Raw genomic sequence first — 25,320 nt, forward strand, 5'->3', positions numbered from 1 at the left:
TATACACCTCCACCGTGTAACGCCATCCCTGTACGTAAGCTTCATTCAACTCACACGTTTGCTCATGGTTTACTTGCCTTAGTTCGCAAGCTTTTATATCCCAAATAAAACGATGTTGTCCTTTTCAAGGAACAAAAAACCCCACCTGGAACAAGATAGTTATAATCTCTTTATTCCTATTTACAATTCTGATGAACCACGCCAAAAACACAAATGAGCAGAGTGAGCAAAACAAAGACCCATTTAGTAAATGGTTTTTGGAATAAACTCATCGGAGCACAGCGTAACAATATGTGTTTTCATTAGCTAGGCCTATATGGCTTTAATATGCTCTCCTTCATCATCTCGCCAACCCTGACAATGTTTAACCACAAGAGTTGAACGAATAAGAGGTGAAGGCAAACAATAGGAGAGAAGACCATTTCTGGAGGATGACTAAAACTGCTCTTCAAGTAAAACACATTACAATCAGTACAGCACGGGTGTTTTGGAAAATATATTAGCTGAGCTCTTCTCAGTTCATCCTATACGGCAACAATTTATCACGTTGCTTCAGGTGGAGCTACAAAAAGAAATGCAAAGTATAGTATCGAGTCTGCTGAGAGCAGGCCCAATTACACCGGTTACATGATGTTGCCAACACCTCACAAACATCGAGTGAGGCCAAATTCTACCTATTCATCTTAAAAAATAAATCCACTAGGTAATTCACTGCATGGTAATGATGTCGCTTGATTTTCCTCACCTCATACCAAATTCATTTGCACTATTCTCGATTCTTGACGTTGAACATTGTGCACATAACATTGGGAAAAGACGGATGATCCTGCTCCAGAAATTATCTCGTAGGATTTTCTCCCTGTCGCATTGACTCGCTGCCATGGTTTTAAGCATGCATTCTTTGCCAAGAATCGCAGTTTTATGATAATGACAAGAGGCTGAGGAGCCAAGCAGTACATTATACACACTCACACACGGGGGCCACACGAGCACTAGTCGTTGTACCATGGCCGTACTGAATGTGTGATCTTTGATACACTTTTCAGCGACAGTTTTCTGAGACTGTTGGCTCATCCTAATGGTGGTAGTCTTTTTTGCTGTGTGGACGATTCCCCAGGATGTGATCCACTTCTGAGGCGATGCCTGCTGTCATCTTTGGAATCACCTAGAGTTCACACAGCATTGCTTTAATATATGATCAAAGACTGACAACACTCGCTTGAAAAACTACTAACAACATACATCGTGAGCACGGGTGTCAAACTCAAGGACTGGGGGCCAGATCAGGCCCGCCAGGTCATTTTATGTGGCCCGCGAAAGCAAATCGTGCGTGTCAACTTGCTAAAATCTGTACCGAAATGTCATATTGTCATGTGTCATAAATAACGTTGAGATTTTGCAATAATTTTGTTACCCCGCTTACACTCATTTGAACAATAATTGATAAAAAAAACTATTATCATTGACTTTACTGATTTCAAAACTCGTAATCTATTCATTTGTTGCGTACAAGTGATACTTTTGTGGTTTCACTGTCATAACGGCCCTTCAAGGGAAGACGTAACTCCAAAATTGGCCCGTGACTAAAATGAGTTTGACACCCCTGCTCGAAAGTAAAACACAATCCATTGTGGGAAACAACAATGGGCAACACAATTTTTGTTGAGTTAGGTCTAGCAATTGTCTTTTTGGGCATGGAATGCAAAACTGTTTTCAGTTTTCTCTATCATGTCAAGTTTTTGAGCTACATGAACCCCATTTTCGTAAAAAAAATATTAAATGAACGTGAACCGGTATGTATGTAAATAAAACTCCAAGATGGAATAGTGGAGGTTTTGAAAACTAAAAAAAAAACCTTCTTACAACATTCTTCCTACAGCTAATCAGTGGAATTGTGTTTATCTCGAGAGTAAGCTGTCGAGAAAAAAACAAAACTTGACGTGCTAGAAAAATGTACAACTTTTTGGGGTGTTCGAATTTTGAGATTCAACGGTAAGACACATTTTTTATGATATAATTGAGTTAACCTGAATGGCTCCGAGATTCTCTGTCAACTGGCTTGCATTCGAAGATCCCAACAGAACTGAACTTACACCCTCGTTCCTTAGGCACCATGCTGAAAAGGGGACATAAAAAGAAAGATAAACTTTATTAAATCCTCAAAGGTGAATTAAAGCATCGGCAAACAGGATATTGCAAAGCCAAAATGGAAGATTTTTATTCTTTCCACAAGTGCATTTCAGGTATTACAATTTTGGATCACAAACAATGAGTTGCAGTTTTGAGCCCTCAAAAGTACATTGAAATTTGAAATAAAAAGTGTCTCACCTATAGCAAGTTGGGGTAACGTACAACCCAGCTTCTCCGCTATATGAGCCAACTCCTTCAACTTGGCTTGCTGTTTTCTTCCATCCTCACTCATTATTTTCTCTCTTAACCACTGATATGGCTTCAAGATGAAACAAACAAAGGAGACGAGGACAGCTCAAACTAACTCCCGCCGGGGGTTTTGTGCATTCTCCTGTTTGGCAAGATGAAGTTCAATCCGTACCTTCATGGCAGCCCTGGAGGACTCTGGCACACCATTGTCATATTTCCCAGTGATGATGCCACAGGCCAAAGGAGACCAAGAGACCACACCAACACCTGTGATTAAACAACCAACGGGGTCGATGTGAAGGATATGAAGGATTTCAAGGGAAGCCTGCAAGGGAGGATGATGAAACCAACCGATTTTATGGTAGAGCTCCGGCAGCTGCGCTTCCACTTTGTCCCTCTGGAAAAAATGATACTCGGCCTGCTCACAAACCGGTGGAATGAGATTGAACTGCCTGGCCACTGAGTAGGCCTCCTACATAAACCAGGACGGACAGAAATAGAGGGAAGAACCAAATAGAGTGAAGCCCTATTTATTTGAGGTTTGGCATTTGCAAATTTGCCTACTCTTGGATTTTTAAGGGGGAAACCATTCAGTGTTTATGTGCTTTATTGTAATATTGCTTTGCCTCCATCTTGTGACAGGTTTGGGCCAAGAATTTCTGTTGAAGTGAAAGGAGGAGCTTCATTTAGCCCAGCCATAACCTTGTCTAATACCTTGGAGGAAAAAAATGCTTTGTTGCATCTTGTGGCTCCTGCAGGCAATTCATTAAAGACCTATTTGGGTATTCGCGGCTCTATTTTCTTCGGAACAATAAAACGAGGGTTTGTTCATTGCTCACCGCGGGGATACATACCAGAGCCACACGCGATAGGTGAAAATCCAGGAAAGAGAGACTAGATAGCCTGTAGACAAATTCCCTGTGTGTTCTACATACTTGGCCAATAAAGATGATTATGATTCAGATTCCGATTTTTTTTCCATGTAGTAAGGCCTGATTTTGTCTCTATGAAGCTCCTCAACCCACTTCAAATTGTTTCCTTGGCACCAAGATGGGGTTAAAGGAAGACTATAATTGCAACAAAATCTACTATAAACTGTGTGTGTGTGTGTATATGTCTGTGTCGTCTAATTTCAGAATGCCTCTTTGCCTTTTGAAAAAAAAACATTAAAAAAATGCATTCAGATTACTGTTGAACAACTGGCCCCAAAATATTAACCTGAGCAATTATTCTGCGACCTGAGGTGTGTTAAGAACAATTTCTCCTCCCCGATTAAAAAATGATTTACCGATAAGCGGTTCAGATAAGAGATGGATGGATGTAATCACTTACCATGATCTCCATGGCAGACCACCGTGATGTACCCCAGTACATGGACATTCCTTGGTTGATCACATGGGTCATAGCTCTCACAATCTCTTTACACACGCGCGCAGGAATGCACACACGCACACATTCACACAGGGTGAGAATACAAAAAGCAGTTCATGTTAATTATAAATAGTCTCTTTTTTTGTATGCGTGTGTGCACAAATGAACTACGAGGGAAACAAACTAGCCAGAGGGAGTTAAATATATATGATATTGCTTTTGTCTCTAATCGACCTTTAAATGCGCTCGTAAACCAGCTGCCATACAGGCAATGAGAGTTATGGATGCAGGTATTGAAAATCGGTACAAGAAGAGAACACAGCAGGATGTGATTAAAAAAAAAAAGTTATTTTTCTTTTCTTCAGAAGTTCTCCCTCTGGGCCATCATGTGCCTCAGCGAGAGACAGTGTGTGTGTGTGTGTGTGTGTGTGTGTGTGCGTGTGTGTGCGTGTGTTTGCGCCGGTCTGTCTGTGTGGGTGAAGCAGGTGGGAGAAGGAATAACGGCTCCAAAAAACAGGGCTGTCCTCTCATCGGCTTCTCTCTCTGGCCTATTCTCACATTAACCCTTTGAGGGACAGCAGTTACCACAGTGGACAGCTCATCACGTTGTCAAGTTATAGGGTGCTCGAAAGGGTTAAGTTCATTGAATAAATTCAACGTGCCGCACTTGGGTCTGTCAAACGAAAATGACACGGAGTGGGAGTGTTTGACGGTCGGCGACGCCGTCTATCGAATAAATCAAAAACAATAGAATGATGATGACATTGATGCACGCTTTGGTTTTCATTTTCCCTCAGGTGCGAGCTCATCGACACTGAATGTTTTGTTGGTTGACACAATGATTGAAGTGGCACTTTTGAAATGCTGTTTTAGACTGTACTGTGCCATTAGTCATGGTGAAAGGTGCAACAATAAAGTGCCTGAAAGAAGAATATGTCACGCCTGCGCCTGTCAAGCTTGTTGGATCAAAGCGGTGATCGTCTTTGTCATTCTAAAAGCTATCAAGGCTCAAGCAAGGGTAAAGAAAGAGAAAAAAAAAAAAGAAGAAAAACGGCATAGAGGATGATGAGTGGTCCTGAGAAGAAAGGCGGTGATTGTAACAAAGGACGACTTCGCCCCCATTACATCACTTTTTGGTGCCTTAAGGGACATGCGTTGCCTCGTACGGAGTCAGGGACACTCAAAGTCACAGGACCAAATACAAACAAACTGCAACTATTAGAAGGCTTTGCATTTATATGGAGGCACCCTATTTGGAGTAATGCCATTTGAATGACATGACACTGTACACTATAGACGAACGGGGTTGCGAATAAGTGGTGCGCAGGTACGCACGTGCACTGGGAATTGAAAGTTTTGCCCCACTTCAAGTCTGTCACCACACATTTGCGTGCCAAGCATTTTGATACACGTGTATATTTTTAATGGGACAAAGATATTTCATTCAGGGCGCCAGACTGCCACCTAAATGTTGGCGTTTTGCTCCTAAAATGTGAGACCGTTACATTCAATTTTGCATTTACTCGCATGTGTGACTAATAAATTTGCTGCCATTTTTTCTTTTTTTTTTTACTAGTTAGGGGCACATCGAGCTGATTAAAATGAATTCATTGCTTTTTATGCGCATCCCAGCGGTTACTCTCTTAAATGTCATTAGATCGTGCAAGCGTTGTTAACGGGGTACACGTCGAGATATTTAAGGATTACATACTGGAATGTGTGATGTGACAATTGAGAGATGCACAACTACAAACAAGAAATGACAAATGCAAATATCAGCAACGTTTCAGTTTCATCGCACCCTGCCCATCCTGATAAACTCTTGGAAGCTCAGTTTATCTGGACAGCAAGAGTTTAGTTCGCTGATTTTAACACCCCCCGCACCCCATGACAGCAAGAAGGAGGTCACAAAGGAATAGCATGTGGGCAAGGAATTCAAGGTGAGTGAGTGATGAAGACATGTTAGAGGAATAGAAGACTTGAATCTAGAGAGAAAAATACATCGGCTTCCCCCCAAAGGGACCAGATAATCCTGCTTCTGAAGAACAGGGAGTGTGCAGAGACCGCGTGGAAAGCGGTGATCCCACCGAGACAGAAAGAGAGTGACACCGGAAGGCAAAAATAGAGAACGAGAGTCCAGGCGAAATTGTCCGATTAGCGGGGATGCGTGCGTGTGTGACAAAGATAGATAACACACCACTCAAATGTTAATCCTCTCAGGCTACAGATCTGGTGAGGCCCTTCCACTATTTTCTCACCTTCTCAAGTTGCAGGACAATGCACAGTGTCCGCGCCCTGACCCTCGACCACGCGCCGACTAACTACCCGGCCCCTCCCCAGCAACCGCTTACCCTCCATGGGGGTGTTGCTGTCCGGTCGGTTGGCAAAAACCACATCCACGTACTCCAGCTGCATTCTCTGGAGAGAGCCTTTTAAACCTGCAGTGGGAAGACAGAAATACTGAAGATACACAGCCGATCCCATCCATCCATCCATCCATCCATCCATTTTCTGATCCGCTTTATCCCCACAAGGGTTGCAGGGGGTGCTGGAGCCTACCCCAGCTGTCTTCGGGCAGTAGGCGGGGGACACCCTGAACAGGTTGCCAGCCAATCGCAGGGCACACAGAGACGAACAACCATTCACACTCACACTCCCACCTAGGGACAATTTACAGTGTTCCGTTAGCCTGCCATGCATGTTTTTGGAATGTGGGAGGAAAGCAGAGTACCCGGAGAAAACCCACATAGGCCAGGGGAGAACATGCAAACTCCACACAGGGAGGCTGGAGCTGGAATCAAACCTCTGCACTGTGAGGTCGACGCACTAACCACTGGACCAGCAAGCCGCCCCCACAGCCAATTCCATATTACGGAAAACCATTTGAGCAATCATTCAATATTCTTTATTCGTGTACTAGTAAACTCTTTGTTCTCACCAGTAAGACAGATTAGCCCACTGGTAGAACGACCGTCTTACGAGTAATGTTTTTCCACTCCTGTCACCTACAACTGTTAGCGTTAGCTGAAGCCTACTGAAAAGGAAAAAAAAAAAGCAAACTCCACACAGGAATACCCCAAACAGCAGATCTCCGTATTTCTCAGGGTTTTTTTTCGATATACGACACATATTCTGCACTAGATTTACATTAGCAGTCAGACGTTTTGAGCCACCTCAAAAACAATGTTTTTCAATGAAGATAACAAATTAATCAGAAATATAAGGACGGTATACCGAAGTTTTAAGACATTCATTGTTTCAATATTGCCAAATGTATACCACCAGACTATTCTGTGGCCCTTTTCACACATGAACAAGAAGAGACGGAAAATGAAAAGCGGTCACAAATGAGGGCAGCAAATTAATAGAGAGTCAAGGCGTACGCCGCATGCAGATTCCACTGTATAAATGTGCCTGGTAGATTAGTGCCGAAGGCTTCCTCAGCAGCCACTAATCCCAATGGAGATTTCCGCCTTCCCGTTGCTCCTCATTGGCCATTCCCACAATCTCAAACACCCAAAACGAGAATCCTAATCTGAGCCTGCGCCGTCATGGCGAGCAGCGTCTTCTGTCTTGTCGATTAGCTGAAGTGGCTCTGAAGGGGGGAGCCTATTTTTGGACCTTAAAACAAGATGTCGAACAACCCAAAAAATATTCTGGTGTCTGTTATGAAGAATATATCCGCAATCCACGAAAGCGTCTGTGAAAAGATGACGCAGTCGAGGAATCGCTGCTCTCCCGTGTGGTAAATTTCAAAGAGAAGACGCCAAGACGGACTCGTCTTGCAGTCACCTCAGCAGTGCTGCATTCTGCAGTCCTCAACAAAAGCGTTTTAGGGATGAGTCACAGGGCAAAACTCAATTTGGCACTTAATTTATAAACCAAAGATCACCTGAGGCCCTGAGCTTTGGGCGTAGTGATTAATAGTGTTTGCAAACACAAAACAGCAGCAGAAATGGGATTCTTGGTGAGTTTCATCTGCGTGAGGTGCTGAGGAGAAAATAGGCAGCCACAGCAGATATCATCACTTGTTCTCATGAGACTGAACAGACTGAAAAGACATTTCACAAACGATCTCTTTAACTACGGGCGCCCATTGGGCTTCACATACGCATACGCATGCACAGCTTAGACTTTTTTAAACGTTTTCATTCTTCTCAGTGTCATTTGAAGACACTGTAAAGTGAATTCAGAGGTTTGTTTCTAGATCGCAATAATAATAATAATAATGATACTGGAGCTGCCAGATGTAATCCGTTGTGGAGCTATCATGTAAGACTATTATTCACCATTTCACTTTTCCAAATTTTTTGCATGGACAAATGCGACCAAGTGGTTTTGGCGTGATATATACCTGTAAATATGTGCTTTTGTTTACTTCTGTGGCTAATCACTTAGCTAGCTAGCTATGGTTGCACATCGGTTGCAAGCTAGCTTTGTGTCTGGCATACTTATGAGTGATAGGAGCGACTTTTCAAATCTCTTTTCATGATACAGAATCAGACAATACTAACAATACAGTTCACCTCACATGGCGCCAGTCTCCGAGCCATTTCTACCCCCAGAAAATGTCCTCAACTCACGACCACTTTTAACGTCGTCCATCCTTGCGCCTTCATCCACGCACAGAAACTCTCACTTGTTTGAAGGAGAAAGTTGGAGTGGCTGCTGTGAATACTAATTACGTGAGTGAGAGCTGAGTCACTGAGAGAGGTGCAATGCGCAGAAGGCATCTTTGTAGGAGGGTTGTGAATAAATGCGAATTGGGCCACAGGTTTCTTTCGTTAAAGTGAAGTATCGCGTTGGGAACATTGTATTGCCTTTGACTTAGGGGTTCATTTCGCCCTTGAGCGTTAGAGAATCAAAGGAGTCGATCACACCCTGAAGTTGTAAAAAAAGAAAAAAAAAATGTATTGAATGGAAAATGGACATCTGTTACCTTCAATGATGTGTTTTCTGTTGAGGCCCCTCTCCGTTTCGGCCCTGAACCACAAGGGAAAGAAATTCAAGTGAACACACACACATACGCACAACTGTGGGCATCCAGTGGGCATAAGAAGTCTCCACACCCCGGTTCAAAGGCTGGGTTTTTTGAGAAAGATTAAAAAAAAAAAAGCGCATCATCATAGGCTGCCATGTTGATTTTACGGCAACACTGAGGGCAACATCAACATTCCGGCTCGCTTTTGCTGTAATTGAAATTCAAAATGCACGCTCAATTTCCTCATGCAGCTATTCTGGAGGGAGCTCCTAAATGCTTCTCTATCTTACGTTTGCCATTTAATTCACTTCTATGTGGTCTGTTGGAGACGTAAGAGTTTGTTACAGTTATTTTTCCTCCAGCTCAAAGTTTTCCATGCATTATTCTCTCTGGTCTGAGCCAGGGTAATAATTTTGTATTCCAAATATACTGAATGTAATGATAATTGCATGCATCCGTGGCTCATTTACCTTTTTAGCGCATGAGTGCATTCAAAAGAATAAAGTATGTCGAGTACAATAGGTGATAAATGATGTTGGATATATTCCACGATGATAGCATGAGTAGAATCCAGGGGTGCCTTGAGATACTTTACGAGTTTAATTTGTTAATTCGTCCGGTTCAACCTCTCATTAACCTGCGGTAATATTTGTCTTTCTGGACAGAAAACAAAGAACAATGTTACGGTTAGGCCGCATTGGGGACAAAATTGCAGGGAAGCGGGGAAATGAGGCAGGTGTGCACCCAAAGTGAGTCAAAGTAACCAAAACAAACACACTTACTTTCCTCCCCAGTAGAGTTTTGTGGTGATCACCAGACTGGATCGCCTAAGGGAAGACAAAACACACGTTTGAAAACCATGTGGCCATTTGATTTTCAAGTTATTCTCTTAAATTTGGGTTCCGCCATGTCCCCTCCTGTGTGTGCACACATTCAGAACCATCATAAGTCGATAACTCCAAATGTAGCCTACGACAAGCATAAAGCACTATGCACGGGTCTGCCCGTAAGAAATTTCAGCACAAGAATAGTCATCGAGGGTGACCGTCACTTGCCGAAACATAACCGACGAGCGAGTTTAGGTCGTGGGGGGGGGGGGGGGGGGGGGCATCATGCGTTGCAAAGTTATTGTTGCCAACGTGTGGAAGCAATCATGTGCCAAAAAAAATGATATTATGTATTCCAGGTTTGATTAAGTATATGGTGTAAAATTTAACAATTGTGTAAGTATGGTTGAGGAGTACCCCCCCCCCCCCCCACCCCACCCCTCTGCCCCGAGACCCAGTTTCTGTTGCTGTGTCAAACAAAGGCCAGATTGCATGTAAACAATCCTTTAGATGTTTGATTAATTTCATACTTAACAGATGTTAGCTTCCGAAGTGTATTGGGAATGCGTAAGCGGCATATACGGTACCTCCAGCACTTTTTCCTGATGATGTTTCCCAGGATTATCTCCGCTCTGTAAACAAACAAAATCACCACGGGGCACAAGAGATATAAATGACGATTCCATCCAAGCCGTTTCTTTGAGTGTGCGACTATTATCATCAACAGCACAACCATTTTACCGGCAAAAATCGCAATATTATTCCTGCTCATTATTTACAGAGGCTATCAAAGTCAGAAAAAAAACCCCTACTATGTAGCCCCCATATGGGGAATACATTACACAAGGCGCTTGCTGCTTTTTGAAATGAATAAAATCTGGTTTATCGCTAAACCTTCTTCAGAAAAAAACCCCCAAAAAAGAGACGATCACTCACTTCCCACCCGAGTACACTTCTGCCGTGTCAAACAGGTTGACCCCGCTCTCGTACGCAATAGTCATCAGCTGCTCGGCCACCTGACACACACAGGGAATGGTTCCCCTTGTGAACTTCAATGCACTATTCATCACACGTCACATCACGCAACCGCCCGCTCGGCTACAAGCTTCAAAAACACGGGCCTTGAAATTCCCTCAAGAATTGAACTTCACCGTCACGGCTGCAGGCCGCTAGCTGAGGCAAAGTCTATTTTGGCCTTCAGCTAATCGGAGCCACACATCGATTCGCTAAATTCAATATGATGGCATTCTTTATTGGTGCTTAATTCAGATTTGAAGACTTTTGCCTACCAGATTTTTTTCAAATGGCGATCAGATGAGTTGTCTCCAGGTCAAATGCTTACCGCCAATGAATTAAAACCAATTTGAAAAGTGGAGTCCGAGTACTATCTATCCATCCATCCATCAAGGTTCACAAGAGCAATAAGCATTCTACGGTCATTTCGGTTAATTCCTCCCTTGGTGTCTTCTCAATCAATCCATTTTGCAAATGCGCCAAATGTTGGGCATTTAATTGGGTGTCACAAGAGCTCAGTCGCTACAGTTTAGTGACATTAATGAACATCTGCTGGTGGCTTGTAATTGCTGAGGGATGGAACTTGACATGATGTCTTACCTCATCCGAGATCTGACCGCCGAATGTCACCCACGTGCCTGTTGAGCCAAACATCAATGTCAAAACGTTTGGAATGCTAAAACTATGGGCAGCTAAATGTTTAATCCCGGGAGCTTTACAGCATGTCTTAGAATGTCAATTTTATTTTTAGACTTGACTAAGGAAAAAAAAAAAAACCCCAGAGAAAATTAACCAGATGCTGGCTTTGAGGCTCGTTCTTTTTATCCTCAGAAGGGAAATTATTCATTGCTATGTACAGTATATGTTTTGTGTATGATGCTAATGATGAATAGAATCTTTAGACATGCATTATATTATGTTACAGAGGATTACGTTTGCATAATTCTACAGCTTTTTCCCTTGCTTTGAAATTGCCGGTTATAAAGCGCTCACATTTACAATGATAATTAGAGAGTAATTGAACGTTTTATTAACACACATAATGATTTTTAAGTTATGATCCGACATACGACTTCTGGAGCTGTGGTGGGTGTGGAACACACTCGGAAATGAAGTCATTGACTGAAAAAAAAGCACAAAAAACTACCAGAGCCACCACTCGGGTATCAAAAAAACTTACCGTATTAGTTGGGTCACTTGAAATCTTTTATTTCTAACAGGAAGACCATAACTTTTTTTGTTTGCCTGCCCTAGGAAATTAAGTTACCGTATTTTCTCCACAATAAGGCGGATCAGAGGATAAGGCGCACCTTCAATGAATGGCCTATTTTAAAACTGTTTTCATATAGAGAGCGCACTGCATTATAAGGCGCTTAGAATAGAGGCTACAATAATGGCTGAGGTTGTGTTATGCATCCACTAGATGGAGCTATGCTAAAAGGAATATAATACAATACAGCTTTACGGATATAGCGCTTTCACAACCGCTGCAGCTGTAACAAAGCGCTTTACAGAACATTTAAAATATATGTAGTGTTAAGAAATCAAAATATTGATCATATATAAGGTGCACTGTCAGCTTTTGAGAAAATTGAATTATTTTAGGTGCGCCTTATAGTGTGAAAAATACGGTACTCAGATATCATATTTCAAGTTGTGTCACATTTTTTTGTATATACACCCTGTATGTACCGCACTGTATAAAAAAAGCTCCCTTTTTTGTGTGCTGGGGCCGCATGACTTTAAATATCACTGCACATATGACTACCGATCTCATTCACAGAATTTCTGTCAGAAAAATGTGCCTCAGGGCCTTGCGGCTCTGTAAAACACCATATCCTTTCATTGATTTGCTGTTTTTTTTTTTTTGGTGCCTCCACAGACACCATGTCCTGCAGGCGACTTGGCACACGCATGCTGCAGCGCAGAGCATACACAGACATTAATATACAGTGAGTATGCGCACCCACACGCAAAACTCGTGCTAAAATGAATAAATGTTTAATGAGCGATGATTGTGGTAAAAAATGAACGAGGAATTATTCACACCTTGAAAACAGATTTGCATTGTCTCACATTCAACGCGTATGAATGATGCATGTGATGACATGATGTAACATGAATGAAAAAAAAAAACCATCCTTCTGTGCCTGCACCTCATTCTCCCTCAAGTCAAGTTTGCACTTGACTGCTTGTGAAATCATTAGATGTGCTCTCTAATGCTAATTAAATGTACTCACCGAGGCCCAGACAGGAGACACGCAACCCGGATTTCCCAAGATTCCTGTAGAGGGAAACAGAATATGACTAATGTCACTTGTGTTTAAGGCTGCTGGTGCTATTTGTTGCATGCGACAGAAGTTGTCGAGCATCTGTGTTTTACAGATTAGTTCGTGTCATCAGAATTTGCAGCGGTGCTTTGACTTCCAAGTTGAATTTGTGCCGTGGCCGTGCTTGCAAATCAAAACACTTGTATCTCTCGGTGTTGTTTTTGTCAAATACAAACTTGCTCTCAGGGAGGCACTTGAGGTCACTGGAAAACAGCTTCACTGTTGACGGCTCGGCTGCTCTCCTCAATGACTTCCTAACTTCCGAACTGAAAGTTCATCTACAGTGTTTTGTAACTTGAAAATTTCGTATGAAAAGACATTCGTGAGTAGAGGTATCACTGTAATAAAAATTTCCTAAAATTAAGCTATCAAAAAAAAAAACCCTGAGCATTATTATTTTTGCAAGTGAAATACACTCGCTATTGGATCACATTAAATTCTCACCTGTATGATCATTTTTAATGTTGTGGCTGATTAAGAGGTATGAGAAAGTCAAGAGTTAAAAAATGATAAATTCCAAGTCACTGAGGCAAAAATCGAGAAAGTCAAGTTCATATAACATTGCTTATTTCTCTTTACTCTGGACTGTTTCAAAAAAGTGAGGACAGGTATTTGTTTTATGAGCGTATAATGTGTTAGCTGTAGAGTTGGCACAGTTATCCAAGAAACAGCGAAGCAATCACAAGAACCACTGATACCATTTGCACTTTCATTGTAGAGGTTCGTGTGTATTTCGACACACATGGCTTAATCTTTGAGATTACATAAACATACGACTGGCAGGTCCAACCAGGTAGCCTGCGGGGGCGGAGGCGGGGTCACGAAAGCCGGGCAAGCTTTGTGACGGGAGCTTGGCTGACTCGGCTGGAGGTGAGCAGCATGGAGCCAAGCAGCATGAAATAAGCGACGGGCCATGAGAAACTCGATGTTTGCTAGAGCGGAATTTATTATCCATTTTGTGAAGCATAATCTGCTGTTGTCTAAAAATGTTATCATCTGTGTTTTTTAGGGCTGTGCACGAATCGGCGGTGACTCAAAGTGAGATGCAAATTGGCCGTTAAAAAAAAAAAAGAATGACATTTTTCAGATTCGAGTGAGAATGAATCATAGCATAGTGTAGTGTGTACGAGTGCCACAGGAATGTTTGAATGGGAACTCAGATGTAGTGTGAAGCGGATTCTTTAAGACTGACACCCGGAATTGTTTTGGTGTGTATGGGAATGCTTATCCGGCTAATGAGGATTAAATTAAACCCTGAAGCAATCAGTCACAAAAGCCTATCCCGTCAGTGTATCAAAACATCATTACTTTGCCGATGGCCTCTGATGAAAGGAGTTTACAAACTTGAATGCTGGACTGGAGAGAAGAACCCTCCCAAATTATCTGTGTGCTAGCCAGATGATATAACAAAAACACAGATGGATTTAAAACTTTGTGAGCGAAAAAAAAACCCACACTGGGTTCTGCCTTTGGCCAGTGTACGGTGAGGGAAGATTAAAAGAAGTTCTTTTAAGCTATAAAGGAAAACGTTCCTGTAGGGTTGACATGGCTGCTTTACTGGGTCAGACACATACTATCTTCTTACACTTGGATATGTTTTCAAAAAAGTGGAGATGAGGCTTGTGTGTATTGCATTCATCATAATAATTAAATTGGATTTAAAAATGTTTGGACTATGAGCAAAAGGGCAATTAGTAATTTGAGTTGATTCAGGATGCTGCTTAAAAAAGTAAACAAATAGCGGATGCGGACTTTGGGTGCGAGCCTGAGTTTCAGTGTTGGCTTCACTAGCTGACGTGGCTCCAATATGTCACACTGGGCTAGTGGTATCGGAGTCATCATATCGGAGTATTTTTCAAAGTATGAGTGAAGTTGTACAGTATTGGTACCGACATATGCTTTGTGATTTCTTTTTTTTTTACTGATCATACATAACACAAAAGTGTATGGATCCTTCTAAAAATGACATTTTTAATTACAAAATGAACAATCAATAAATTATCAATTTAATACGGCTGCAAAAATTCAGGTCCAAGTTCAATATTCCCCTCTCGGGTTTCTCATTTGATGATTAAGTTTTAGAAAGACAGACTCCAGGTCACTGATCACATTTTCACCTGATCATAACATTTTGGGAACATTTTGTTTAGTTCTCAAGATGCGCTGACCAAGTCAAATATTTAGAAGTAGCAATCGAGACCTCACGCAATGCCAAAGAAGCCCGAGGCTGACAGTGTGTAAAGCTGCAGACTGATAAAATACATCATGTAAACATAGGACAGATGAAGAGTCAGCGTGAAGGACAAACTTGACTGAGCAAACTTAAGACATCAACAACTTTGCAAGCCAACGACTGCGCCTCCGTCCCTCGCGGTTGGATGGCGCCCCAAAGAAGCCTTGAAGAAAGATGACAAATGAGTCACATGAAGACGCCCACTCACACAAAACCTGTCACCGCTTATGAGCATCTCGCCAGCCAGCCGCTATCCAGTATGGAGATTCCATTACGACATGATTCTATTCCAACATCGATATCCAGCTAATAAATCAACATCTGGCTGTGATATTGTCCTTAAATATTCAGAGAAATTAGCCTAGTGAGGTGTGATATGGTCACACCAAGGCCTCTCTTATCATTTTTGTCATCAGTTTTCCTTATCCACATGGCTCAAATCAATATTTGACATTGAACTATTTCGTCAAGTAAACAGATAAAACTCTTTATGTCCCCCGTGGGGTGGGGGGGGGTTGTAGACAAAACAAACCCACACAAGTCGACACTGATGGCCAGAAAAGGATTCGCTAACACCCACCTCTTCGGTTCCTGCTCGCTTCCCTAATGGCCACCACACTATGCTCATGAAAACAAACATCTCTCCAATCGCAACATATAAAATGCTGTTGGGAAATTGAGCGATTTCAAATGAATAGACAAAAAAAAAAAACATGACAAGGAGGAAACAAATTAGTCGGGAGAAAAAGGGACCGGGGCAGACATAAGCAACAGACTAATAGGGCTGCAAATCCGAGCCTCAAGTCGAAGCACATCACACGCCCTCTATGCAAAAAAACATTCTATATGACAAAGAACGGCAAACAGAGAATGACAGGCTGCTCCCCAAAGGCTCCTACACAGTGCGCATGCTTGCCGTGAGCGTGAGCGTGCAGAAATGTGACAGCATTCTTTGTATTCGGTTCCAAAAGTGCTTTAACTTTGAATGCAATTGAAAGTCCTTTAACACCGTCCATCCGCTGTCTGATCCGCTTATCCCCACGAGGGTCACAGGGCCTGCTGGAGCCTAACCTAGCTGTCTTCGGGCAGTAGGCGGGGGACACCCTGAACCGGTTGCCAGCCAATCGCAGGGCACGCAAAGACGAACAACCATCTACACTCACACTCACACCTTGGGACAATTTTAGAGTGTTCCATTCACCTCCCACACGTTTTTGGAATGTGGGAGGAAACCGGAGTACCCATAGAAAACCCACATAGGCAATGGGAGAGCATTTAAACTCCACAATCGAACGCTGCACCTCTGCAGTGTGAGGCCGACGTGCTATCCAGTCGACTACCGTGCCGCCCCCTTTCATACCTAATTTCCCTATTCATGTTCACATCAGCCATTTCACTACAAATCTCCCCACATTGAGTCGCTGTATTTCAGAGCTGGTGGCCTGTGGGTTGATCCTTTTTTGAAGAACGTGTGGGCAGATCTGAAGTGCTTGATTCACTGTGTTGTGACTTTCAGTGGGAGGTCTTGCCTTACAAAAAAATATGCATATTCAATAAATAAAATAAATACAATACATCAACTGAACTGGAAAGCTATCACATAGAAAGTATGTCAAAAGATCTCCCAACGTGTGGTTTCAAAACAAAACTTAAAAAGTAAACTGCGGATGGACAAACGGGCAGATCGATAGATGAAATAATTCCCAGCAACAAAGCCTGCTTGCACAAGTGCAAGTCATTATATTCTCAGGGCATCCGCAGCTGCGTTTCGTATCTTCGCCATGCTTTCCAATTATCTTTGTAATTACAGTCTGTTTGCGAAAAAAGCAAGACCCAGTTGACTGTACTGGAAAGCCATTCTGCACGCTTGCATAAAACAACCGATGTTGCAATTAGAACGCAAAGTGTGTGGAAGGTTTTTGCTAAAGCAAGGGCCGCTCTGTATTAGGGGGAGCTTGTTTGCTTGAGGCTCGCATGATCAGAGCTCAAGTGCTCAGTGTTCTAACACCACTTTACATTTCTTTTCTTTTTTTTTTTTTTTTAAAGTGGCAGAAAGTACTTTCGCGGAAACATCATCATCTGAAGGATTTTTTTCTCTTGTGCAACCTATCCTCTGTTATTCACTGAAAGACTCGCCAATTTGCGTTGGGGTTTCTTTTTTGGTGCCCTTTCTATAATGCTCTAAGATGCCACAAGATGGCACCAAAGACCTGGCTAATTGAAAGACAGTAATTGGGTGTCTAGGAAGTATGCGAAAGTGATACATCTCGACTGAGGGATGAGCTTTTTATGTCATGGCGGAGATAAGTTTAGCCTGGGTCGTTAATGGCAAGTCATCGAGAGCCTTTGCCGGGTGGGAACGTACACATGCACTTCTGATGCTTTTTTTTTTTCAAAATCAAATGACACGCAAGCCATTTATTTTTAAGGAAATCAAATGTGTTTAAAATAACTGTTTTGTGATCATGGTTGGTGGTATACTTACAGTTTATATTAATTATATAATCAATTCTAAACACTTTAGTAGCTCTGGGTGTCAAAGCATTCTGAAAAAAAGCTTCTTTAATAGACATTAAAATCACAATTGAATCGCTGCCCTGTATTAAATATTGATAAGAATGAGACATTAAGAAAACAGAAATAGCGCCATCTGGCAGAAACGGCCAAACAGGCAATCAAACAGAACAGTTTTGTCTGTACTTGCTCAGTGAAACTGTGCACCGGGGCGAAAAGCCACATGATGGGCTCTGTCCATGCGCAAGCGCGCATGCAGCCAAGCAGCAGCGGGGCATGTATGCACATATCCATTTGTCAACATTATTAAAATCAAATACAAACAGTGAGTGATGGCAGACGGCTTTGACAGCAGTCCCGTACTTTGTATTCGGTTGATGCCTTTAAGAGCAAAAAAGGAATGGGACCCATTACAGTGAACGATTGCTTATCGCGGGGATACGTTATATAACAAGCATGAATGTCCTTATAAGTTCATTACTGAAATGTATTATGCCAAGAACTAAAAAGATTTTTTTTTTAAACAAAATATTTACAGCTGACACCCTGCTATTTGAGCTACCAGTCTTTTCTCATGAATAAATCTGCATCTGAACCCCCCCCCCCCCTAAAAAAAGAAATCATATTCATCGGGCCCTACTCAGTTCACACAACAAGAAAATGGAAATAAACCAGAGAGTTTTCAATCTAACAACAGCATCCTCCTCTGCTACGTCACATTTTGGCCAGTTTTTAGCTGTGTGTATTCTCCCATGAGTAAGCAAAGGTCAAACTGCCACCGAAGGTTGCTCGTGAGGGACCCTGCAGTTGGAGATGCCCTATTTTGGGATCGCCATGACAACTAAAAAACACTGCAGGTGGTTGTATAATTAGTTTATGCTCGGCATCTTCTTTTGCTTCGACTTCCTACGCCTTCGGATGCTCCCGCTGTGTCTCGCATATCCAGTGCAAATACATTACTAGCTCATCTATGGAAGGCAGCATGTCAGTGCCAGCAGTTCCCAAAAAGCACTCACAGGCGCATCTGCCAGGAAAAAAAAAAAAAAAACCGCTCTCGGAAGTGGTCAACCTGTTTTTGTTTTTCGGAGAGGAGGAAGAGTTTCTTAAGGCATTAGATTTAGGAGTTTATAATATTCATATGATATGGTTGTTATAAACTAAACACGTTAAATATTAGCATGCCCTTATTGTAAACTGGACTGTTTGTTATTAAAAGTTTGAACTGTAAATACACAACCAACCATGACCACAACAGTTTGAAATTATTTCAAACACATTTTACATTGGCTTTTACAAATAAATGGCTTGCATATGATTTGGTTTTGCAAACATGAGCCAGAAGTGCATGTGTACATTCACAGCCAGCAAAGACTTCCACTAACAATCCAAGATAAACTTGTAACAAAGGCATGGATTGCTGTTTCTGCGATTGGCTGGCAACCAGTTCAGGGTGTCCCCAGCCTACTGCCCGAAGACAGCTGGGATAGGCTCCAGCACGGCCCATCCCCAATATAAAATTGTGACAGGAAATATACCATGCTTTCTTAAGGTGGAATCCATAAGCAGCAAATAGAATGAAAACAGCAGGGGCCCCCAAATAGAAGCCTGTGGAACACCGCGTGACAGTGGGACAGAATGGTAAACCACAGCAATTTAGGCTACCATAAAAAGTCCTGCCTGCCAAATGGACAAATACGTCTCTTACAAACACCTGTCCCCAGGCCCCCCCCCCCCCCCCCACACACACAGCAAATTTAGTCAAAAACCGCCACTGGTTTTCATATGTTCTATCAGCTGACTTAAGTTTTCCACTTTTCTTTTTTCTGACTCTCTCCTTTTGTCATTTTGGTCATTGTGTCTGTCTAACTACAAGCCCCATCCTCTTATTGGGTCCTGAGGCCCGAAAACAGTGTTAAAAGTTGGAAGCCACCCCATGTTCCAAGTTGAGAGCCCACTCCTCGAGATAAGAGAGTGTTGTTTACTCGGCTCAGCCTCTTTACAACTCCCACTCGGGTGCACATGGAGGGCTCTACCGCATGGCTCTATTACACTTACCACTATATTATTACGTAAATCATCTGTTCAATTGAAGGCTTGCCAAGCAAATTAGTACCTCTTTGTGAAGAAACCTCACGTTCTGGTAATAAGATAGCCTGCTTTTTAAACATGCATTTACAGCACGCCGGGGTGCCGCGAAAATTCGCTTGACGGCTCGCAAAATTATTTCTGAACACTTTTAAAAGTACATAGCTACCTATGTGGACCCGTGTGCAGAAAAAAACCCCTAATTAGAATAAGTAATCCCCCAATTTAGCTTTGGACCAACTAAACATGACTAAAATTTTACATCCATGCATAAATTTGGTTGTTTCAACATCATATTAATTTGATCATGAACAAAACCTCTATTTGTCCTCTTTTGCAGAATAAAATGCATCATATTAGATCGCGAGAAAGATACAGTTAGCTAGCAAGCTAGTAAGCTATCTCACAAACTTGCCTGCTCGTTAGTGAGAGAGAGAGACAGACAGAGACAATTTATCCACATTATCTTGTATAAACATTTGTTTCCACTTATTCTCCTGACAATAATACATCTTAATTCTTGTAAAAGTTGGGATTTTTTTCTTAATTTTTTTGCTCTAAAGTACATACAGTTGTGATATTAATTGTATTTTTTCTTCTCAAAAAGAGTCAACGGACCCAAAAAGTTGGAGAATCTCTCTATAGAGCAAAAAAATTATGATAATTAAACCTGAAAATAACATCTGTGTTATTCGTCTCAGCGTTAGCCTACAGCGGCTCCTTGTTCCTCTTCCTATTTTGCAATTGTGCAATTGTTTGTTACATTCACCAAACACCCGAAAGTGCATTTTTGAACCAATCACGTGAAATTTCCCACGGGCACACCTGACGAGCCCTCACAGCACAGTTGGTTGGAAATCACAATGCAGTTCTGCAATGTTGTTCAGCGAGTTCACATTCACGTGATGAATAATCATTCCAATCTGCCAAAAGATTCTCTTCTCGTTCCTCGGACAACGTGGGCACTCACCCACATCCTCCCACTGAACGCCTGTTACCGCTCATCCTCATCTTCACAATCAGGCCTCCAGCGATCATCTCGTTTTCTCTTCCCCCACCATGCCAGAATCGAACAGGAAAGACATTGAAACAAACTTACCGGTATTTCATGCCGGTGAGCTTGGCGGTGGACTCCTTGAGGTTGTGGTGGTAGCGATGGGTGAAGGAACCCAGGCTGCGAGCTATCAGGGCCACGGTGCGAAAGCGGGCCCGAGCCTGGCTGGTGGTGTTGGGGCTGGTGGTGTTTTGTTTACTGTGCTCGCCGTTGCGCGGGGCCTTCAGCCCATGGTCCGTGCACGCGAAAGACACCTGCATGGCTGTGGGCACAAACAAACGCCGCAGCCGCTGGAGCAGCTCCGAGACTGAGGTAGCTCCTCCTTTTGATCACGACGTGAAGCCGAAAGCCCGGGCCAGCTCCGCGCAGGGTTGCGGAATCTCATATGGAGGTCACATGCATGAATAAAGGAGCATGAGTGTCATTCTTGCGGGGTGGGGAGAACTCAAATTGATGTCACAGCCATGCCGTCCTGTCTGGTTCTGGTGTGTGAGGGCTTAAGAAAGCAATCCTGCAAAGGATGACTACCTGAAAAGGTGAGAAAAGATGGAGAAGAAAGGAATGAGATCTTTTTTTTTTTTTGCCTAATTGTAGTCTCCACATGTCTATTAATAATGCCTGCATTCTCTCTCCAAATTAAAACACTGTCTCCTGCTGATATCTTAATAGTCTATTCGGATTTTTGATTTATTTATTTTTGTTCAAATTCAGAGCGCTGGCTATCGGCATTGGATTTAGATTTGTATCTTGCTTTGTTATGTTTTCCATGTGTCCATTTTGTTGTCTCGTCATGCTTGTTAGGTTTTGTTTCCATCTTTTCTCGTCAGTCCGGTCCCTTGTGTCTACCAATCAATTCCCTTCTGCGACTCGTGTCTTGGCTTCGTGCGCCTCAGCTCGTTGCCTTGTCATTTATCTGGCATGAAGTTCTCTACTTTTTTTGTCAGTCAATTGTTTCTGTTGTTGTCATCCGCATTTCCTCTTTTTTTTATCTTGAATTTATGCAGTGCAATTTAGTGCAATGGTTCTTAACCTTCTTAGAGGTACTGAACCCAACCAGTTCAAATGCATATTCATCATTAGTGAAAAATAAAAATATGATTTTTTAAAAATGAATTCAACACATAAAAAAGACATTTATTAAAAACTAAAAAAGTAAATACAATTTCTAGACATAAGTATATGTTTTTTTTCTATTGTGCACTGTAATGGGAATTTGACATACAGTATAACAGCGCTAAATGGAAGTAACGGTTCGTACTATTGAATGCTGACCGTATCTTTGAATGCTGACCAGTTATTTTGCGGATACGCAAAGTTAGCTGCACATGCACTAGTCTGTACTCTGTGTAGCTGCTCAAAATGCTGATTGCGCTGACCTTCACCACCTCCCAATGAGATAAAATGAGAGCACAAGACGCAAAGAGGGTGAAGTCTCCCTTGACAGATCTGTGAACAGTATCCCTCCATGCTTTTTCTCAAATAAATCTCATCATTTCTATAATACTTGTTGTCTTGGTTTCCTGGACAAGACAGCACAAAACTGAACTGCGCATGACATACGATCACGACGGTCACACTTTGACTACTGAGCGAACTAAATTTCCCGCAGCACTGATTGGACAAGCAATGTCATGTGATCATCTGCAGCCAGTAATGGCCAGACGGGCGTGTCATAACTAATTGCCATCTTCAGTCGGGTGTGTCTTAACCCCTGAGACTGATTCACCGAACCGCTGAGGTTCGATCGAACCCGGGTTTAGAACCACTGATTAAGTGTGTCGATATTCCCTTCATCTTGCATGCCTTTTATTTTGTTCTTCTCAAGTCATTTTTGGGAGATTAATCCTGCTTCCCGGCCTTGCCTCGCTGTTTCCCTGCACTTGGGTCCACGTTTAGCCTCCAACACGATGACATCCTTCAAGATATGACAAATAGGTTTGACTTGCTCAACACCATCAAGACAACTCCAGCGAATGATCGCACATTCCTTTCCCTCCACAAGATCAAATCGGAAATATTCCGCGGGAAGGTTGGTGTCATTGTCAAAATCGATAAGTAAGCGGTATCGAAGCGGTCTTACCGCGTTGTCATTCTCTTGGGCCCCTTTTGACTGCCGGTAATAAATAAATAAGTAAAAATCATAAAAGGCATGGGGGTCATTGTATTGCAACCAGTTGGTCACATTGATTGATCTTCAAGTCAAATCATGCAGGTCATGCGGTGTAGTCCCTGAGCTCAGAATTGCTCGACTTGCGGTGTCACCCTCAGAGGTTTTGCTACTTGTCTTTGAAAAATTTGGGAACACACCTGACAGCTTGTTTATCCCGGAAAAGTTAGAGTACAATAAAAGTAGATCAATGGGATCCTCCTTCTATTTCTGTCAATCACAACACAAATAGAGTGACACTGTCAATGACACTTGTACATCGACTGAAAACGCAGCAACAAGCTCTGCTGCTGGAAAACTTAAAACATCCTTCCACGGACAAAAGCAGATCATTGCATCACCATAACACAAGTCCAAAATCTTCACTTAAAAGTGTCCTTACACGCAGTGAGTTGTCACTAATGGGTCTCGGACCAAATTGCTGACTGATGAGTGTCCACCTTTGAAGTCTCCTCAGACCCGACAACCAGCTGCGTCCTGACCCAGAAGTCCTCTGGAAGGGGTTTTTTTAGCGATGCCGGCGCGGAAGCGAGAGCAGTGGTCTCGATGATGAAAGGACCCTGAAATGTTGGCAGACGAGCAGTGAGAAAGAGGAGGAGAAACTAAGATGCATGGTAGCTCACTTGAGGGGAGAGGAGGACAGAGACAGCGAGGAGAGGCGAGGAGCAGCGTGCGGCGAGCTTCGTGAAGCGCGAGATGGAGAGAGTCTGACTGGGACAACTGCGGCGTTTTGCTCGGTGGTGTCACACGCCAGAGAGAAAGAGGGAGAGAGAGAGAGAGAGAGAGAGAGAGAGAGAGAGAGAGAGAGAGAGAGAGAGAGAGAGAGAGAGAGGAGGTGTGCTTTAAGCTCGAGAGAGTTGATGGAGATTTGTTTCAGGGAAAGCAAGTCTGGTATGATGCTAAGGTGGCGTATGGAATAACCGACATGTGCGAACCCCATAAGATACTTCTCGAAAATACCCTCAGAGACCAAACGCCTCTGCGACAATATCTGCCATCTCGGCGCATGGCTTCTCGACACGTGCCTTTACAATTCGTCCCATCTGGGACACGCGGCCCCATGGCGCAAATGGTGTACCAATCGAAGGAGGGCGAGTCAGACATGGGCAGATGGGGGAGTACACATCGGCGAGTGAAGCGAAGGTGCGAGGAAAATAAAGCATGATGAACTAAGCAGTTGAGGAAGGCGCCTTTACCCCCCCCCCCCCCCCCCCCCACTGAGCTGTAATGTGACAATGCAGGATTTCATGCTTCATTCAACACTCGTGTACCTCCAGGCCAATGCAGTTTATTTATATCCTCATGGTTGTGTTTGATGAGGGCAAATACTTGTGTTGCTATTTAAAAAAAAAAAAAAAGGCAGCTCAGTTGCCGTCAGGTACTTTTTATATTGAGCCTCTCCGACATGGAGAATAGAAATCTGCCATGTAAAAAAAATGGTGGACATACAGTATGGGCCAGTTTCCAGTATGTGGGTGTTTGTTTTTTTTTAATTATCTGTCCAATCACATTTCAGTCTCTAAGTGATGCCAGGTCAGCCTAGTCTGTCAACGACCGTCTTCCCTCAGAGGGCCAGTTAGCTGTTCACCCAATGTATAGTCAGCATTTTTCCGTCCTCCGATTGGGTGGACAGAGCAAGCCAAGTTTATCTAGCAAAACACATTCGAACCAATCGGGGCACCCTCAATATACAGAATATTAATATATTATTCTTAACATATTCAACTCATTCACTGCGATGGAGAATCCCACCGTTTACTGTCACTGATATGCACATACGTCAAGTATGTTTTTCAGACTAGCATATCCCTGGAGATGGTGTTGTTGCATTGCTTCGGATTTGAGACGAGCACCGCTTTTGAGTTGAAGATAAAGATTAGGAGGTGAATCTCAGCTTGTCACGTTGATGAAGAGGGAAAGAAATGCAAACATGTTGGAAGTCAGATGTTTGGGCACCTCATACTCAGAGTATGTATGGTATAAAGTCGAAGAAAAGTGTGTTTCATAGTTGTGAAAAAGGATGGTGCAGTTCATGAAGTAAATGGCAAAAAGGCGCATTTCTGTGTGTTTTTTTAAAAATCTCTATATGAATAATTATTTTGCCATCGACGCCCTTTCGCAGTCTTGTTTTTGTTGTGTTATAGTTGGAGACACAAATGCAAAAACTATGAGCGTCCGAGACAGTGTTCTAACTGACATGTTTCTCTTCACTAAAAGTTCGTTTTCTCAACTTTTTTTTGTCATAAACCGGTGATTTTTGGTGAAACCGACTCATGTTCTCCTGCTGATAACTAAATAACGGAAACTCTTTTGTGGAAGAAGGGTGTCTACTCTTTGTTTTAGTTCAGTGCTTATACTGACCCAA

General features: G+C 42.6%; 1 protein-coding gene across 3 annotated transcripts; it reads right to left on the minus strand.

Moving 5' to 3' along the window:
• Positions 1-156: 156 nt before the first annotated feature.
• kcnab1b (potassium voltage-gated channel subfamily A regulatory beta subunit 1b) lies at positions 157-23,711 on the minus strand. Of its 3 annotated transcripts, XM_086128693.1 has the most exons (16): positions 23,579-23,711; positions 23,338-23,515; positions 20,834-21,316; positions 12,813-12,856; positions 11,173-11,210; positions 10,495-10,574; positions 10,146-10,190; positions 9,514-9,558; positions 8,690-8,733; positions 6,102-6,188; positions 3,712-3,797; positions 2,731-2,851; positions 2,552-2,646; positions 2,329-2,449; positions 2,028-2,116; positions 157-1,165 (listed from the first exon to the last, which is right to left on the minus strand). In XM_086128693.1, the coding sequence occupies exons 3-16, from the start codon at positions 21,046-21,048 to the stop codon at positions 1,076-1,078; spliced, it is 1,200 nt and encodes a 399-aa protein (XP_085984819.1). In that variant the 5' UTR covers positions 21,049-21,316; positions 23,338-23,515; positions 23,579-23,711; the 3' UTR covers positions 157-1,075. The 3 variants fall into 3 exon arrangements, with proteins under 3 accessions (XP_085984819.1, XP_085984820.1, XP_085984818.1); XM_086128694.1 differs by lacking the exon at positions 23,338-23,515 and having other exon boundaries at positions 23,579-23,681; XM_086128692.1 differs by having other exon boundaries at positions 23,338-23,676.
• Positions 23,712-25,320: the final 1,609 nt, after the last annotated feature.

This window comes from Hippocampus guttulatus, chromosome 14 (assembly GCF_054856545.1).
Source record: "Hippocampus guttulatus isolate MCC_2025c chromosome 14, RoL_Hgut_1.0, whole genome shotgun sequence".
In the NCBI taxonomy this organism is placed as follows: Eukaryota; Metazoa; Chordata; class Actinopteri; order Syngnathiformes; family Syngnathidae; genus Hippocampus; species Hippocampus guttulatus.